We start from the raw sequence: 18,101 nt of genomic DNA, 5'->3' as shown, positions 1-18,101 counted from the left end.
GCCTATAATTCCGGCTACTCGGAAGGCTGAGTCGGAAGGATCACCGGAGCCCAGCAAGTCAAGGCTGTGGTGGCTGCAAGCAGCCACTGCACTCCAGTTTGTGCAGTAGAGTGAGACTCCAACTCAAAAAAAAAACAAAAAAAGATATTATGCTGTATGCATATTCACACACAGAATTTCAAACACTCCCTCAAATTCCTTCCTGTTTTCAGTCACTTTCTAGTATTGTGGTCTTTTTTCCTGATTTGAATCATTAGGACAAACTCAATTGTGAGCTAACAGTAAATACTGGACTTCTTTACTTATTTATTTATTATTTTTTATTTTAATTTTTGAGTTGGAGTCTCACTCTGTTGCCCAGACTGGAGTGCAGTGGTCGCTCCTGTCCACTGCAGCCTCGACCTGCTGGGCTCCGCCGATACTTCCGCCTCAGCCTTCTGAGTACCTGGAACTACAGGTGCACACTACCACGCCCGGCTTATTTTTGATTTATTGTAGAGATGAGGTCTCGCCAAGTTGCCCAGGCGAATCTCGAACCCGTGGGCTCAGGCAATACACTCACCTCATCCTCCCAAGGTATGGGATTACAGGCTGAGCCACCAAGCCCGGCTGTGGACTTCTTGTGGTTATTACTAGTAATGTTTCTCTTATGACTCACAATAATTACTGGCATAATATGCTCGTGTAACCCTAAAGGGTTTCAGAATAGCCCAGGAGGATGTGGAAGGTGTTCCTGGGATGGATAGGATGATCGTGTGTGAAAGGAAAGGTGGAAAGTGGCTTGCCTGGCAACCACCCTCAATGCTCACCTCCCTCGGAACAGGTCTGTGGACGGCCTGCTGAGTGCCCGCAGGAGGAATGCCCATGTGCCCCTTTGGAACTACGTACTGCTACGCGGCCAGGTACAGGGTTTTAGGATGGAGGGAGGCGCTCCTGCCAGCCCTTGTGGTCAGCCTGGCCATCCCACTGCCAAACGACACCTTGTTTGCCTCTCTGGCTCCTGTTTTGATGCCTGGCTAGAAAGCAAGTCTGGCTTTCCCATTTCTTCCAATCTCCTCATCTCTGAATTCTCTTAACTCGGCATGGAAGGAACAGAGCTGTATCGCTGCTAGATCAGAATCCTCCTGAGAGAAAGGACTGTGTGTATGCTTTCTGGTGCCTCACGCAGAGCCTAGCACTGGTGGGATGTCAGCCCGTGTCAGATGAATGAGCTTCCGAGATGAGTGAGTGGAAGAAAGGGCCTGTTCTTCCTCAGGCCCCGGGCTGAGATCAGTGCTGGTCTGACTCCATCTGTGGAGGGTTGTTTTGTGTGTGTGAGCATTCGTGTTGCACTTTGTGTTTGCAGATCTTCATCGTGTACTTCATCGCGGGTGTGAAGAAGCTGGACGCAGACTGGGTTGAGGGCTATTCCATGGAACACCTGTCCCGGCACTGGCTCTTTAGCCCCTTCAAGTGAGTGGCAGCCAGGGTGGAGGCCTGGCTGCAGCCGAGGCACAGAGCGGGTAGCTTCTCTCCCTCAGGCCCACAGCAGTGGTGTGTGCAGCTCCTCCCCTGCCAGGTTTGCCACATGACTTGCTCTGTCCCCTTGTGCCCTGTTGAGCAGAAGACAGAGTCTGTGACTTCAAAAGATGGAGGCCCAGCTGCCTCTGGGCCTCCAGGGAATATAGATGGGCAACAAGGGGAAAGACTTTCTCATTTCTTTTTTTTTTTTTTTGAGTTGGAGTCTCACTCTGTCGCCCAGACTGGAGTGCAGTGGCCGCTCCCAGCCACTGCAGCCTCGTCCTGCTGGGCTCTGGTGATCCTTCCGCCTCAGTCTTCCAAGTAGCCAGAACTACAGGTGCACGCTACCATGCCCGGCTAGTTTTTGATTTATTGTAGAGACGAGGTCTCGCCAAGGTGCCTGGGCAGGTCTTAAACCTGCGGGCTCAGGCAATCCACTCGCGTCGGCCTCCCACAGTGCTGGGATGACAGGCTGAGCCACCAAGCCCTGGTGACTTTCTCATCTCTTTCTGTTATTGTATTTTTTTGAGTCAGAGTCTCACTCTGCCACCAAGGTTGGCATGCAGTGGCACAGTCATGGCTCACCACAGCCTTGTTCTCCTGGGCTAGATGATCCTCCCACCTCATCCTTCTGAGTAGTTGGAACCACATGTGTGCACCACCGCACCTGGGTAATTTTTTGCTTTATTGTAGAGATGAGATCTCACCAAGTTGCCCAGGCTGGTCTCAAACCCCTGGACTCAGGCAGTCCTTTCACCTCTGCCTCCCAAAGTGCTGGGATCACAGTTGTGAGCCACTGAGCCCAGCCAAACATTCACCTTTTAAAGTTTCTTCTACAATCAGATTTTGTCCTAGGATTTCTGCCCTTGCTTATGACAGAGGGTGTGTTGAAAGCCATTGGACACCTAAAGTGTGTGAAGGTGGAAAGGGGCGGGGACACTCTGCTGTGGGGTGTCTTCATGGGTGGCTTAGGCGTCCGCCCACCCCCTGGGCTGCAAAGGCACGTTTGTGCTTGACCGCTGGTCTCCAGTGGCTGGCGGTTAAACGTGGCCCATGTCTTTGCAGGCTGTTGCTGTCGGAGGAGCTGACTAGCCTGCTGGTGGTGCACTGGGGCGGGCTGCTGCTTGACCTCTCGGCCGGCTTCCTGCTCTTTTTCGATGCATCAAGATTCGTTGGCCTCTTCTTTGTGTCCTACTTCCACTGCATGAATTCCCAGCTTTTCAGCATCGGTCAGTACTGGGAGCCTGGGAGGAAATGGGGGCACTGCATTGCGGGGAGGGACTGGCCAGAGGCTAGTCTGGGAGTGGGAGGGGGTGGTGAGAGCAGGAGATGACTTTTTTTTAAAGCAGAGTTTATTGAGGGCAGAAAAGCTCCCACAGTAGGAGGGGACCCCAGGGGGTTGCCACTCAGGAGCTAAATTGAGCCTAGTGCAGTCACTATGAGATGGGGAGAGATGGGGTCAGTGTGGCATACAGTAAGGGATCTCCAGGGAGAGCAAGTATCCTGCGGTAAGGATGTCTTTCCATCCGGGCTCAGTGGCTCACCCTGTTATCCCAGCACTTTGGGGGACCCAGGCGAGTGAATTGCCTGAGCCCGCGGGTTCAAGACCCACCTGGGCAGCTTGACGAGACCTTGTCTCTACAATAAATCAAAAAAATCAGCCAGGCATGGTAGCACACGCCTGTGGTTCTGGCTACTCGAAAGGCTGAGGCAGAAGGACCACCGGAGCCCAGCAAGTTGAGACTGCGGTGGCCGGCAGTGTGCCACTGCACTCCAGTCTGGGCCACAGAGTGAGACTTTGACTCAAAAAAAGAAAAGAACGCCCGCCCTTTTAGGAACGCGTGGGCAAGGCTTCCCAGGGTGGGGCTGAAGGGTCCCCCGGGCTCCTGAGTGCCTGCGCTCCCCTCCCTTCCAGGGATGTTCCCCTACGTCATGCTGGCCAGCAGCCCTCTCTTCTGCTCTCCCGCGTGGCCTCGGAAGCTGATGTCCCACTGCCCCATGAGGCTGCAGGAACTGTTGCCCCCCAAGGCTGCCCCTCAGCCCAGCGCCTCCTGCATGTACAGGAAGAGCCGGACCAAGAGCGGCCAGAAGCCAGGGCTGTGCCACCAGCTGGGTGCCGCCTTCACCCTGCTCTACCTCCTGGAGCAGCTCCTCCTGCCCTACTCGCACTTCCTCACCCAGGTCGGCGGGCTGCCGGCGCACGCGGAGGCTGGGTCGGGAGGGCGACGGAGCCGACCACGCGGGGAGTGGGCTGCTGCACAGCTCTCCTTGGGGCTGGGTCAGTGGCCCACACTGAGCGATCCCCCCGCCCTCCAGGGCTACAACAACTGGACCAACGGGCTGTATGGCTACTCCTGGGACATGATGGTGCACTCCCGCTCTCACCAGCACGTGAAGATCACCTACCGGGATGGCCGCACGGGCGAGCTGGGCTACCTCAACCCTGGGGTGAGACGTCCCATGCTGACAAGTTTCTGGTCTTCACAGCCCCCCTGCGCTTTGGAGGCCGGCTTTGCCCTGCACATGCCATAAAGCAAAACAAGGTGGAGTCTGCTCTGCCCTTTCTCAAGGGCCAGATCGAACCTTTCGTGTGAGTTAAGATAGGGCAGTGTCAGCCACTTCTTGGAACAGATGGAGTCAGGAAAGGCAAGTATCCCTAGCCCAGCAACAGAAACTTCATTCCCGAGACGCGTTCCATGTTTTTCTGGCCATGATGGGCAGCAGCAGGGGTCTCTTTGCACCGTGGGCAGTGAGTGCATGGCCCGTCCTGGAAGCAGATGATGATGAGGTGGACTCACGTGGGGGTTTGGGGCAGGTATTCACGCAGAGCCGGCGATGGAAGGACCACGCAGACATGCTGAAGCAGTACGCCACTTGCCTCAGCCGCCTGCTTCCCAAGTACAACGTCACCGAGCCCCAGATCTACTTTGACATCTGGGTCTCCATCAATGACCGCTTCCAGCAGAGGTGGGCAAGGGGAGAGGCGAACGGGAGGGATAAGGCATGGCTCTCAGGTCCCCTGCTGTCTTGCTTGGAAGGCTGCACCCTCGCATGGCCTTGGTGGTCGGGCTGTGGGCATAGCTGGCGGCTTCCAGCAGGGGGCGCCATCACCCAGGAGACAGTGCGCTGACTTGCTCTTGATACAGTGCCTTCTCAGGTAGCCACTAACCCCGTTTCCCCCCCACCACGCTCCACTTCTCTTCCTCCCATCCCTCTCTGCCTAGGACTGCCAGTAACATGCTGAAATAAGGCCGTTTCTTTTACCCGGGACTGATGAGAAGAGCAGAGCCAGAAGTTCGGGTGGGTGAATGGCTGTGGTGTCTTTAGAATGTGGTCTTTTCCCCAAGGATTTTTGATCCTCGTGTGGACATCGTGCAGGCCGCTTGGTCCCCCTTCCAGCGTACACCTTGGCTACAGCCGCTCTTGATGGACCTGTCTCCCTGGAGGGCCAAGCTGCAGGAAATCAAGAGCAGCCTGGACAACCACACGGAGGTGGTCTTCATTGCAGACTTCCCTGGTATGGAGGACCATGCAAAGGCTCTGCTGTCTTTCTGCCCAGCTTCTTGGCAGGGACCTTCTGTGTGGTGGAGTGGGGTGAAGCGTCCCTAGTGGGAAGAATGTCTTTGAGCCCCGGGGGGCGATGGTGGTAAATGTGTGCTGTCTCTGTCCTGGCCGGGAGTGAGTTCGCTGTACCGTGCGGTGGGAAGATAACCTCTGTTGCCCCTGGCAGGGCTGCACTTGGAGAATTTTGTGAGCGAAGACCTGGGCAACACTAGCATCCAGCTGCTGCAGGGGGAGGTGACGGTGGAGTTGGTGGCAGAACAGAAGAACCAGACTCTTCAGGAAGGAGAGAAGATGCAGGTATTCTGATGGTATTCATCATGGCCGAAAGAGCCAGGTGTGGCAGTACGCCTGTAATCCCAGCCACTCAAGAGGCTGAGGTGGAAAGACCACTTGAGGCCAGGAGTTCAAGACTAGCCTGAGTGACATAGGAGGATCCCATCTCAAAAAATTTGAAGAACAGTGGCAGAAAATTTGGATGAGCAGGGTTCATTTATTGCAGACTGCAGATTCTTTACCATAGCAGCGATGCCGTAGGAGCTAAAAGGAAGGGCCCCGGGCTGTGGATAGCCTCACCCAGGGGTGAGGTGGTTTAGACTCCAGAACACAGGAGAGAGGTGCCAGGAGGCCTTGAGCAGGGAGCCTGTGGCCAGGCTAGGGAACGGTTAGAGTGACCCAGGTCCCTCCCTTCTCCCTTGTCAGCTGCCTGCTGGCGAGTACCACAAGGTGCACACAACGTCACCTGGTCCTTCCTGCTACATGTACATCTACGTCAACACTACAGAGCTTGCCCTGGAACAAGACCTGGTCTACCTGCAAGAACTCAAGGAGAAGGTAGAGAATGGAAGTGGTGAGTGCGGGAACGTCTGGGCTTGTTCCGGGTTGTGAAGGAGCGAGCGTCTAGCCATTCACAGACCCACTGAAAGCCTCCGGCTGACGGAAGGGGGGTGTTCTACGGGGGCATGGGCTCAGCTCAGCGAGTCCTCTCTCTGCTGTCTTCTGGACAGAAACAGGGCCTCTGCCTCCAGAGCTGCAGCCTCTGTTTGAAGGGAAAGTCAAAGGGGGCCCGGAGCCAACACCTCTGGTTCAGACATTTCTTAGACGCCAGCAGCGGCTCCAAGAGATGGAACGCCGGCGAAACGCCCCTTTCCACGAGCGACTCGCCCGCTTCTTGCTGCGAAAGCTCTATGTCTTTCGCCGCAGGTATGTTTTGCCTACAATAGTACTTGTCGTTGCTGTCGGATGTTTGCGAGCTTGGCAGCTTTCTCTGGTGAGGGGGGTGCTAGTGACTCTCCCAGGAAGGGCAGTCCCGCTCTAGATCTCTTCACCTCTCCATTCTCCCCTTCCTGGCTTATTAATGGAAAAGCCTGTGTCTGCGGTTTTGTTCTGTCTGCCTCGGCCTGTGTCCTCCCTCCTTGTGGTTCCGCCCTCTGCCCTGGAATCCTCCCAGGCTGTATAAGGAGTTGGGGGCTCTCCTGCTGGGAGTTGGAGGGTTACTCGGGAAGAGATTCTCATAAGTGCCCGGGTGAGAGGAGCCAGGAACCAGGTGCCCCCTGAGAGCTTTGGCTGCAGTTCTTCGCTGAAATACAGGTTTGGACTGGGTGCCTTTTTCCTGTTTTCCAGCTTCCTGATGACTTGCATTTCACTTCGAAATCTGGTATTAGGCCGCCCTTCTCTGGAGCAGCTGGCGCAAGAGGTGACTTACGCGAACTTGCGGCCCTTTGAGCCAGTGGAAGAATCGAGTCCTTCAGATACGGATTCTTCAGATCCTGATCCTCTCGAGTCCGTTTCTGATGTCCACTCAGAGCTCTGAGGGGGGCCAGATGTTGGGTGCAGATGTGGAAGCCAGTCACGGGCCTATCCGGTGTAGTGGACATCTGAAAAAAATTATCTTTTTTTTTTTTTTTAACTTTTTTCCTCCTTCTTTAAAGCTCTTTTTGGATTCAGATATGACAGCTTAGAGAAGCCAAAGAAATAAAGCAAGGGTAAGAGTTATCGAAGATTCAGGGGCCAGGAGGAGGCTAGCAGCATTGTTAAAATGTCCTCCTAGGATATGAGGGCAAGAATTAGGTTTAGAATGGCTGGCTCTTTGGGGAAAAAGATTTCATGTACCGTGGTAACAATAATAGCTAGCTGTTCCCAAGTGTTTGCTCTGTGCTGGGCACTATGTGAAGCAGTGTATCTGCATTATCTCATTAGACTGAGAAGCAAAATAATTTGCCCGAAGACATATAGCTAGTGACAGGTGGACTGATGGTTTGAACTTTTAAGTGTTTCACTTAGGTCCTGTACCCTGTCACTTGTAATTTTTGGAACTACTCATAATAAGTCTGAAATAATGTAGCTTCAAACTTAATTAGAAATGTTAGGATGGGGATCAGGTTGTAAATGCAACAAAGCTCTCCTTCCTTCTTTGTTCTTATCATGTATGTAGCCAGTTTCTCGCTAGCAATTATGAGTCGTCAGAATAGCACCATCAGTTTCTTAATAAGGAAATCTAGATGATTGATAGTATTTCTCTAAAAATAAGCTTAGTATTTAATATTATTAGCCTTTAGTGAGCAGAAGGTGATGTAAAATAAGAATTAACCACACTGGATGAGGGATTAGGGGATGTTTACAGACACTGTAGGTTTGGATGCACAAGGGTGATTCAGGAAACTGTTTGGTCCACAAAAACTCAAAAGGCTTGCACTGAGCCAGGAAACAAGAATGCGGCGTTTAAAAATAAGGGTTCCTGTGTTGGGAGCTTCTAGTTTTGTAGCCGACTGGGCATTAATGGGCAGTCTCGGGAACTTCTCCAGAAGTCTCGCATCTCTCCCTGGGCTTCTCTTCCCATGTTCTCAGGCGCCTTCCCCTGGGACAGGGATCCCAGGGTTTTCTCCTACGTCCCTGCCTTTTCACTGCATATTTCACAAGACAGTGCCTACTCTGTGATCCAGTGACGTTAGGTCTCCTTCCTGTGCCCTGGACCTATAGGTTTAAGCTCCACATGGATGTCCCATAAGGCTAAACTCGCCATCCTAAACAGAACATAGATGCATTCCCACCTCTGATCTGCTTCTTTACTAAATCGTCGTTCTACCTTTGACTCAAGCTGTACCTGCCATAGCCTTGATTCTTTTCCTCTTTCTTTTGAGTTGGAGTCTCACTCATGTCACCCAGGCTGAAGCTTAGGGGCATGCTCACGGCCACCACAGCCTCGACCTCCTCAGGTGATCCTTCCACCTCAGACTTCCAAGTAGCTGGAACTTGCCAGGCTCGGTGGCTCAGCCTGTAATCCCACACCTTTGGGAGGCTGAGGTGAGTGGATTGCCTGAGCCCGCGGGTTCGAGACCCACCTGGGCAACTTGGTGAGACCTCATCTCTTCAATAAATCAAAAATCAGCCGGGCGTGGTAGTGCGCGCCTGTAATTCCGGCTACTCAGAAGGCTGAGGCAGAAGGATCACCGGAGTCCAGCAGGTTGAGGCTGCGGTGGCCGGGAACAGCCGCTGCACTCGTCTGGGCGACAGAGTGAGACTCCAACTCAAAAAAGCAACAACAAAAACAAGTAGCTGGAACTACAGATGTAGGCTACCACGCCCGGCTAGTTTTTGTGATTTATCATAGAGACAGATCTCACCAAGTTGCCCCAGTTGGTGTTGAACCCCGAGGCTCAGGCAGTCCTCTCACCTTGGCCTCCCAAGTGCTGGGATTACAGGCTGAGCCACCACACCCAGCCCCTCACATTCCTGATAATTGACAAGTCCCATCAATTTTACTTCCTAAATACCCCTTGAATCTATTTTCATCTCCACTACCTTTGTATTTTCAACTGTATATCTATATCGCATCTAGTTAGCGATAGGCTGGAATAGGACCATGTTAGTTGTGCAGACTGTGCTCAAGCAAGGGCACTGAGGAGGCCAAGTGGAATCTGGTGGCAAATTCATCCTGGTTTCTTGCAAGGTGTTGTGTGGGCTAGCAATGGCTGTGGCACAGGGTTCCCCGGTCACTTTGTAAAATGGGGGTAGGGTGGGAAACACTGGTTTTCAATCCTTTTATAGACCTCACTGTAACACAAAAGGACATACCTTGGCACTATGTCCTTGCAGCAAAGTTTAGCTATTTGCTTCTGTTCCCTTAAAACCCTGTAGACTTGACTGGTGAGAAAACTAGGTCCCAAGAATCCCCTGGGAGGGGACTCTGGCAAAAGTATTTTTCTTAATATGGGCAAGGATGCTGATTGCCCCAAACTGGAAGTTTTACTTTTACTTTTCTCTGACCCATTTTCCTAAGGAGACTGGGGGCAGGGTGAGGCAGAGAAAAGGTGATCATGTTCAGTACTAGCAGGAAAAGCTGTCCGGTGGAGTACAGCTGGGTTGTTATCCAGATTGCAAGGGGAAGTGGGCTGTCACTGCTCTTTTTGCCAAAAGGCTTTTTTGATCTGCCACTTTTTTTTTTTTTTTTTGAGTTGCTGTCTCACTCTCACCCAGACTGGAGTGCAGTGGCCGCTTCCGGCCACCGCAGCCTCCACCTGCTGGGCTCCGGCGATCCTTCCACTTCAGCCTTCCAAGTAGCTGGAACTATAGGCATGTGCTACAACGCCCGGCTAATTTATTATATTGCAGAGATGAGGTCTTGCCAAGTTGCCCAGGCGGGTCTCGAACCCACGGGCTCAGGTAATCCACGTAATTACTTTTTAAAATGGGGTGCATTATTTGCTAAGGAAACGGGAGCTTGTAGATCTTGTCCTCTGCCTGGCCTGGGGGTAAAAGTGTGTAAAGATGAAGGCAAGGCTGGGCCAGGCTTGGTGGCTCATGCCTATGATGCCAGCAATTTGGGAGGCTGAGGTGAGCAGATTGCATGAGCCCACAGGTTCCAGACCAGTCTGGGCCACGTGGCGAGACCTCATCTCTACAATCACATCAAAACATTTGCTGGACGTGGTGGCGCATGCCCGTAGTTATAGCTACTTGGAAAGCTGAGGCAGAAGGATTGCCAGAGCCCAGCAAGTGAGGCTGTGGTGGCTGGGAGCATGCCGCTCACTGTCCTCCAGCCTGGTGACAGACGCCCAACTCAAAAGAAAAAAAGATAATGAAGGCAGCTAACAACTAGGCCAAGGAGACTAGAAACAAACTAAGGTCTGAAACAGGTCAGAGGGCAAGAGTGATCACTGATAGCTGAGACAGCATGAAGTGTGAGTGCTGGGGCAGGGAATGTGGAGTCATGTTTAGGTTGAGAATCAGGGCCAAAGATCCAAATGCTAGGTGTAGAATGAGCACAGGAGCCGGGCTCAGTGGCTCAGCCTGTAATCCCACGCCTTTTGGAGGCTGAGGTGAGTGGATTGCCTGAGCCCGCAGGTTCAAGACCCACCTGGGCAGGCAAGATCTCAGCCACCGCAGCCTCGACCTGCTGGGCTCCGGCGATCCTTCCGCCTCAGCCTCCCAAGTAGCTGGAACTATAGGCGTGTGCCATGACACCTAGCTAATTTTTTTAATTTATTGTAGAGATGAGGTCTTGCCAAGTTGCCCAGGCGGGTCTCGAACCCGCGGGCTCAGGCAATCCAACTCAAAAAAAAAAAAAGAAAAGCAATTACTTTTGAAAGGCAGTTCATGCTATTTTCCACTGTCAGTATAGTTATTGGCAATGCAGCATCTGGAAATCATTCTGAAACTGCCAAACTTGTTCTGGAGCACCTCAAGGACACACAAAATCCAAGTTCTCAAGTTTGAGGTTTCACTGATACTCCTGCGTACGCCCTCCTCCCAGACTTCTAAGTTAGGCCTCCAGGTACAAACAAGTCTTCCTTGCACCTTTACGTTTGCAGCAGCCTAAGAGCAACCACCTACACGTCCATAAAAGCAGGTGGCATCTGTGTATACATCTAGCTTCTAGGTTACAGACCAGTGTGGTCTACTGGTTTTCTACACTAGCTGCCATACATGAGGTTGAGCCATTTCTTTGGAAACAGCAATGTTCACCATAATAAACTTCAAACTCATTTACTGTACTTTTAAAAGTTGGATTGGAAACTCTGCCACTGGGTCTCATATATACCCATACATGCTTACACAGCAGGTCCACAAATGTAGGCATTTTCTTGCATTGCGGGTTCACAGGTCATATTCATACCAAAGCACTTTCTGACACCTGGGCTGGAGTGCCCTGGGCACACTCAAGGCTACCACAGCCTCAACCTACTGGGCTCAGGCAATCCACCTCAGCCAAGTAGCTGGCACTACAGACACATACCACCATACCCAGCTCATTTTTTTAATTGTAGAGATACAGTCTCACCATGTTGCCCAGGCTGGTCTCAGACCCCTGGACGCAGGCAACCCTCTTGCCTCCGCCTCCCAAAGTGAGCCACTGTGCCCAGCTCCAAGCACTTGTGAAGAATGAAGAACGGACACAGGTAAGGTAGAACCTAGCATTTTATTTAGATCTTCATTAAACTGTTGGAAGTGAGAACCAGACATACGTAATAAACCTCCAAAAATAGATCCTGAAAGGCACTTTCTGCATAGGGCGAGCAGTCATGGAATAAGCATGTAAACAAGCTGGCTTCTCTGTACCACACCAGCCAAGTCAGCTTTCTCCACGGCCAGCCGCACCCGCTCTGCCCTCCCTTCTATGAACACCAGCCAGACCCCCAGTAGGTCTAACCCAAGGCTTTTCTGTAGGACACCTTGGCCTACCTGGGAATGCTGGAAACATGTTATTAAAGGAATCATGGTGTTGAGAGAAAAAAAAATCTTTTAAAAGCTGCCATCTGAGGTGACGGCTTCTCTGTACTTACGCCATACCCCAGAATACAATAAATAAGCAATTAGAAAACGTTCAAGTATGAAGGGGTTTTCTCCTCCCCGCCAAAAGCACTGCTCTCTGAAGGAAGCTGGTTTCTCTGTAGCTACACCAGCTGTTCAGAAAGCTCATTGGACCTGGTTTTGAAAATAAAACAAAGTTAAAACCCTGGGAGGAGTTATTGTGCAGCGTGGAGTACTCAGGCTTTCTTATAAAGAAAAAAAAAAGTTATCTGGTACCAAAGTGTGCAACCTACAGACCCTCAGGTACTGCCCTGTGACTTCTCTGTATGACATCACAAGGTGCCAAGTGCCTGTTTTTCTAGAGCTAGGAGTTGGCGAGGTTTGGCTAGTGCTGAAACCATGCATAGGATTGGTTTACTAAATAAAAACCTTATTACGTACGTCCTCCAAAAGATAGCGGAAATGGAGATTGATTTGGTGCCGTTGAAGAGGTGGCAATTAAGAGCATAAGCACCAGGGAGGTGGTTTGATGGTAACTGCCTTTTTTGGATGTCAGGCTAGAGCTCCAACTGGAAATTTGCGCTACATGCAAGACTGATTGGATAGGGAACACTCCCTGACAAAGCTACATAATTAGAAATGGGATCAAGTTACAGGGAGCATAAGGGGAAGGCTTCACATTCATAATAGAGCTCAAGACATTACAAACTCATGCTGACAGGGCTGTGGCATCGCCAGACAGGCTATAGTGAACTACAAGTACTTTACGTGCACGTTACAAGGACATTTTTTCAGCATTGGTGGGAAAGTCAATGCAATTAGGACTTTGGAGCGCTGGGTGATAGGGCACAAAGGTTCAATCTCAAAGCATTATTTACTACAGTGTTGTTTGTTTCTAGGCAGTTACATGGATCACCTATGCTCACTAAATTCATCATAACGGTGAACAAAACACCTAGGGACAGAATAGCAAGCCCAACTTACAGTCCCCCACAAAAGCTAAAATTCATGTCATTGACTAGAGTGACTGCAACTGATCAGGAGCTGAAAGAGGACAGGAAAATTTAGCAAGAAGGGCCCTTTCCCTCAGAGCTTGAAGGCTTCTCTGTAGCCTACGCCAACAAGTCTGGGGAAAAAAGGCTAACACTTTCAATATTTAAGCTTTTTGGGCACTTCCCATGGGAAGCTGTCCCTACCAAAGTGGCCATAGGCTGCAGTCCTCTGATAAATTGGCTTCTTCAGATCCAGATCCCTGGAATATACAAGTCCGTAACTTAATATGTGGTATTCAACTAAAATAAAGCAAAACAATCAGCAAGACTCATTTTCAAGAGCTCTGGCAAATGAGTTCAGTTCTCTGGGATATGCTAGGAAAAAAGTTTGTGGCAAAAAGAGTTAACTTCCCTGGTGTCCAAACTCTTTGCACAGTCCTTATTAGTAACTACAGTTGTTTTTCCGCCCCTGGCTCAACAAATATGAAAACTTGTCATTATCCTGAGAAATTCCAATTGTCAGAAAAAGCTCATCTGAGATTATGGAATACTTACCAAGATCCCACTGCTCACACCCTACCATGTTTTTCTTTTTAACAAGCCTTGAACATCCCATTTATCTATATTAATCTCTTAATGTGAAGACCCTTAGGGTAAAATAAGCAACAAAACTCAAATACCACACGTGGAAGACTTTCTTGGGTGGTTAGTCTAGACCGTGGAGCACTGTAATTTTAGACTTCCCAAGTTACCTAAACCCTCACTAAGGAGGCAGTTGAAACATCCTATGCTCTGGGAATTAAAATGTTTCCCCTTACTTGGGGGGAGTCTTCCTTCACACCTTTACCTCCTGAGACCTAAGTATACACACACCCACACCCTCAGTATTTTTCACTAGCAATAGGCTTTACCATCTTTACCTGACAATGACCCCAGGGCGGAGATCAAAATTCTTCTTCACAATCTCTAATAGCTCTCTCTCACTCTTCTGAGAGGTACCATAATGGAAAATGGAGATAGACAATGGATGAGAAACTCCAATAGCATAAGAGACCTAAAAGGATTCAAATGTCATAAGAGTCAGTGACGGATCAGAAGACCCACACACTTGTGCAATACACTGGCATAAACAGACCAGCTGTACATTACTACCAAACACCCTCCCCCGCCCTTACAAGACCTTTTAATCACTCCAGTTATATAAAAGAGTATATACCTGAACAAGAACCCTCCTGCACAGACCTCCTTTAACAAGGGACTTTGCCACCCAACGAGCAGCATAAGCAGCGGAACGATCCACCTTGGTATAATCCTTTCCCGAAAAGGCACCTCCTCCATGAGCTCCCCAGCCGCCATAAGTGTCCACAATGATTTTCCGGCCAGTCAAACCAGCATCACCCTGAAATTAAAAGATTTAAATCACTTTATGCCTAATCCGCTCCAGGAAGTGGTTCTAGTGGTTTCTGCATATCCTCAGATGATCACAGGCAGGCTTCAGGAAGCCTAGAAAAAAAAGGTGGTGGTAGCCAGCAAGTGCACTGAATCGACATTACCTGAGGCCCACCAATAACAAATCTGCCACTCGGCTGCAGATGGTAGATTGTATCCTCATCGAGATATTTTGCAGGCACCACAGCTTTGATGACCTTTTCCTTTAGGGCATCCCTCATCTCATCGAGACAAACTTCTTCATCATGCTGAACAGATATAACAATTGTGTGGACTCTAATAGGAAGTACAGCACCTCGATCCTGCATATACTGCACAGTCACCTTTGAAGGCAAGACAAGCCATCAGAACAGTCTACCAAACAGCTATCGACTTAACTTGTAACACAGCAAAAGACAAACCCAACAGCAAGCCATTCAGTCAGCTGCCAATTAAACTGTGGCTTTTCCGTGCCAATATCGCATGTGAGACAATCTAGTTTTTGATCATTCACTTACCTGAGTTTTTGAATCAGGGCGTAACCAAGGCAAAGTGCCATTGCGGCGCAGTTCTGCCAGTTTGGCATTGAGCTTGTGTGCCAAAACAATGGTTAAAGGCATACATTCCTCAGTTTCATCAGTGGCATAGCCAAACATCAAGCCCTAAAAAGGGGGGAAGGTTACCAATGTGTCAACCCAAGCTTCAGAATTTAATGTCAAGAGAGATGGAAACAGCATCTGCACCAAGATACCTGGTCTCCAGCACCAATATCTTCTTCATTCCGGTCAAGATGAACACCTTGGGCAATATCTGGTGACTGCTGCTCCAGGGCCACCAACACATTACAAGTCTTGTAGTCAAACCCTATAAGCAGAAGACAGTGTCCTATTGGGGGGGGAGGGGTCACAGCAATACCTTCTATTTACAGCAATTACTTGGGAGTTTTACATACTGCTAGGGAAATCAGATACACTCAAAACACAACTTTTAGAGAACGAATGAATAGAGCTGAAACTAAAGGTTTCCAGTGGCCGGGTACAGTGGTTCATGCCTGTAATCTCCAGCATTTTGTGAGGCCAAGGCAAGAGGATCACTGAGTCCAGAAATTTGATACTAGCCTAGGCAACAAAGCAAAAAAATTTAGACCCAGCTACTGAGGAGGCTGAGGCAGAAGGAGCCTCTTAGACCAGGAAGTCGATGCTGCAGTGAGCTGTGATCATACCACTGCACTCCAGCCTTGGGACAGCGAGACCCCTGACTCAAAGGAGGGAAAAAAGCCTTCAAGTGTAATCAAACTATGTAACTTAAGGATTAGCAGGAACATTTTAGAATATAGTTTCTTCACCTCACTGGCTATATCTGGAAAAACGATCTTACTAGAAAAGCAAAACCATGAGAACACACCTTTGGATGAATCATCATATCCAATGTGTTTAATGGCTTCACGAACCACTTTCTGGTAGTCAACAGCAGCTCTGGATGTAATTTCTCCAGCAAGAAGGATCATTCCGGTCTTAGCCACAGTTTCTAGTAAAAGAGATTCAACTCGGACATCACCTTTACAGAACACATTTCACATCACGTTTTCATCCGCTGACAGGCACATTCCAAACCTACCGCAAGCAACTTTGGCATCAGGATCCTGCTGAAGGTGGGCATCAAGCACAGCATCGCTGATCTGGTCACAGATCTTATCTGCAAAACAGACACTCTGGCTGAAATCCTGTGACCTAATGAAGTGTCCACAGGGCCTCCCTACTCCTCTCTTCTCAGTCGCTCCTTCTACCTCGGCCTTCCAAGTAGCTAGAACCACAGGCATGACATCACGTCCACCTAAACATTTTTATCTATTGTAGAGATGAGGTCTTGCCTAGTTGCCCAGGCCTGGTCTCAAACCCCTGGGCTCAGGCAATCCTCTCGCCTCTGCCTCCCAGAGGGCCGGGACTACAGGCATGAGCCACTGCACCCGGCCCTACTACTCTAACTATACAGGCTTTTAGAAGTTTATGTATTTTAAAAAGACCTTTTATTGTGTCAAAACATGACAAAAACCAGTCAGTTTAACCATTTTCAAGTGAGCAATTCAATCCTGGGTGTGGTGGCTCACACCTGTAATCTCTGCACTTTGGGAGGCAAGAGGACTGTCAGAGCCCAGGAGTTTGAGACCATCCTGGGCAACCTGGTGAGCCCTCATCTCTACAATAAATAAAAAAACTAGATTCCCTTTCTGGAAATATACCTGGAGGAACTCAAGTCACTCTACGAAGATACCCGCACACGCATGTTTAATGCAGCATTATTTACAATAGCAAAAACATGGAGCCTATTGTTCTGACCATGGAAAGTTAACTGGATAAAGAAAACGTGGCACATTTACACAATAGAATATCGTACAGCTATAAAGAAAAACCAAGCCGGGCTCGGTGGCTCAGCCTGTAATCCCGTGCTTTGGGAGGCTGAGGTGAGTGGATTGCCTGAGCCCGCGAGTTCAAGACCTGCCTGGGCAACTTGATGAGACCTCATCTCTACAATAAATCAAAAACTAGCTGGACATGGTAGCACGTGCCTGTAGTTCCAGCTACTTGGAAGGCTGAGGCGGCCGGGAGCAGCGACTGCACTCCAGTCTGGGCGACAGAGTGAGACTTCAACTCAAAAAAGAAAAAAAGAAAAAAAACAAGTGAGCAACTCAGTGGCATTCAGCATGGGGCTCTCAACAACTATCAAATTAAGGCACTGCTTTAACAGAAGCCATTTGCCTGAATAAGAAATACTGGACGTAGTGCTACATGTCACTTAAAAATGCAACACCGTTACCTCTACAGTGGTACAAGTTCACCAATTCAGATAAGCCAGCGGAACACTCAGTATATTTAATACACCTTAAAGTGAGATGCATACTTTATAAATCTAGCCACCAGAAGGGTGAACTGTTATCGTGTCATCCATTTCTAAAAGAACAGTATTTCCCGCCAGGTGCAGTGGCTCACACCTGTAATCCCAACACTTTGGGAGGCCGAGGTGGCAGGATCGCTTGAGCCCAATCTGGGCAGCAGTGAGACCCTGTCTGTCGCAACACACACAAGCATATACATAAACGTCAGCAAGGAGCGGTCGTGCGTGCCTGTCGTCCCAGCTACTCAGGAGGCTGGGGCCGAGAATCACTTGAGCCCAGGAGAGCTCAAGGTCACAGGGAGCTATGACCCTGCCACTGCACTCCAGCCTGACAAGTGACCCAGTCTTCCCCCTGCACCATACACTCGCTGGAGCCACAGACACGCGCCACCACGCCCGGCTGGCTTCTGGTTCACCGTGGAAACGAGGTCTCGCCTTCACCTCCCAAGGGCTGGGACGAAAGACTGAGCCACCGCCACCGCGCCCGGAATCCACACACTAAGTTCCGAGCGAACCTAGCCCTCGTGTACCTGGAGGTCTGGCAGAACCGAGGCCACACGTGGACCAGTCTCCCGACTCTTGAGGAATTAAGAGAATTCAACCCACTAGCGAATTACACGGCAGAAGCACCTTACAAACAAAAGGAGTCGACAGCAACTACTGGACTCTGGTGCTGGAAGAGGTCCAAATGTGTTCGGAGCCCCGGATGAGTTTCTTCACCTCGTGTCTGACGTTTGGGGGGGGAATGGAACCAGCACGACCCAAATTCAAGCTCACGTTCCTAAGCCTTCGCTCCCCCTGGCCCAAACAGAACCACCACGGCACGTGCGAGGCCCTCCGGCTGGAGCCGAGCCTGCGGCCGGGCGCGGCTCACTCCTGACCTCGGGCCCGGCCCGCCCTCACGTCCCGAGTCTGCCTGCGGGGCCGGCGGCGCGGGCGCGGGGCGGCCCAAGGACCCACGCGAGGCCACACTGGGCG

General features: G+C 50.3%; 2 protein-coding genes across 2 annotated transcripts in view; one reads left to right on the top strand and one right to left on the bottom strand.

Moving 5' to 3' along the window:
- GGCX (gamma-glutamyl carboxylase) overlaps window positions 1-8,115 on the top strand; it is a 15,227-nt gene extending 7,112 nt beyond the window's left edge. Inside the window, exons 4-14 of the mRNA XM_008048732.2 lie at window positions 824-902; window positions 1,346-1,452; window positions 2,566-2,729; window positions 3,416-3,681; window positions 3,817-3,948; window positions 4,316-4,467; window positions 4,848-5,017; window positions 5,231-5,361; window positions 5,764-5,911; window positions 6,069-6,264; window positions 6,685-8,115. Of these exons, the coding sequence (XP_008046923.2) occupies window positions 824-902; window positions 1,346-1,452; window positions 2,566-2,729; window positions 3,416-3,681; window positions 3,817-3,948; window positions 4,316-4,467; window positions 4,848-5,017; window positions 5,231-5,361; window positions 5,764-5,911; window positions 6,069-6,264; window positions 6,685-6,874 (1,735 nt within the window). The 3' untranslated portion in view covers window positions 6,875-8,115. The remainder of the gene's footprint in view (window positions 1-823; window positions 903-1,345; window positions 1,453-2,565; window positions 2,730-3,415; window positions 3,682-3,816; window positions 3,949-4,315; window positions 4,468-4,847; window positions 5,018-5,230; window positions 5,362-5,763; window positions 5,912-6,068; window positions 6,265-6,684) is intronic.
- A 3,345-nt stretch (window positions 8,116-11,460) lies between these two features.
- MAT2A (methionine adenosyltransferase 2A) overlaps window positions 11,461-18,101 on the bottom strand; it is a 70,707-nt gene continuing 64,066 nt past the window's right edge. The window contains exons 4-11 of the mRNA XM_008048726.2: window positions 15,849-15,926; window positions 15,636-15,758; window positions 14,983-15,095; window positions 14,750-14,893; window positions 14,357-14,575; window positions 14,020-14,202; window positions 13,724-13,857; window positions 11,461-13,063 (exon numbers count right to left, since the gene is read on the bottom strand). Of these exons, the coding sequence (XP_008046917.2) occupies window positions 12,961-13,063; window positions 13,724-13,857; window positions 14,020-14,202; window positions 14,357-14,575; window positions 14,750-14,893; window positions 14,983-15,095; window positions 15,636-15,758; window positions 15,849-15,926 (1,097 nt within the window). The 3' untranslated portion in view covers window positions 11,461-12,960. The remainder of the gene's footprint in view (window positions 13,064-13,723; window positions 13,858-14,019; window positions 14,203-14,356; window positions 14,576-14,749; window positions 14,894-14,982; window positions 15,096-15,635; window positions 15,759-15,848; window positions 15,927-18,101) is intronic.

Source organism: Carlito syrichta, unplaced genomic scaffold, assembly GCF_000164805.1.
Source record: "Carlito syrichta isolate Samal-C Ts95f unplaced genomic scaffold, Tarsius_syrichta-2.0.1 Scaffold126553, whole genome shotgun sequence".
NCBI classification, from domain to species: domain Eukaryota; kingdom Metazoa; phylum Chordata; class Mammalia; order Primates; family Tarsiidae; genus Carlito; species Carlito syrichta.
The sequence above is the reverse complement of the archived record's forward strand: the minus strand, read 5'-3'. Positions and strand labels throughout refer to the sequence as shown.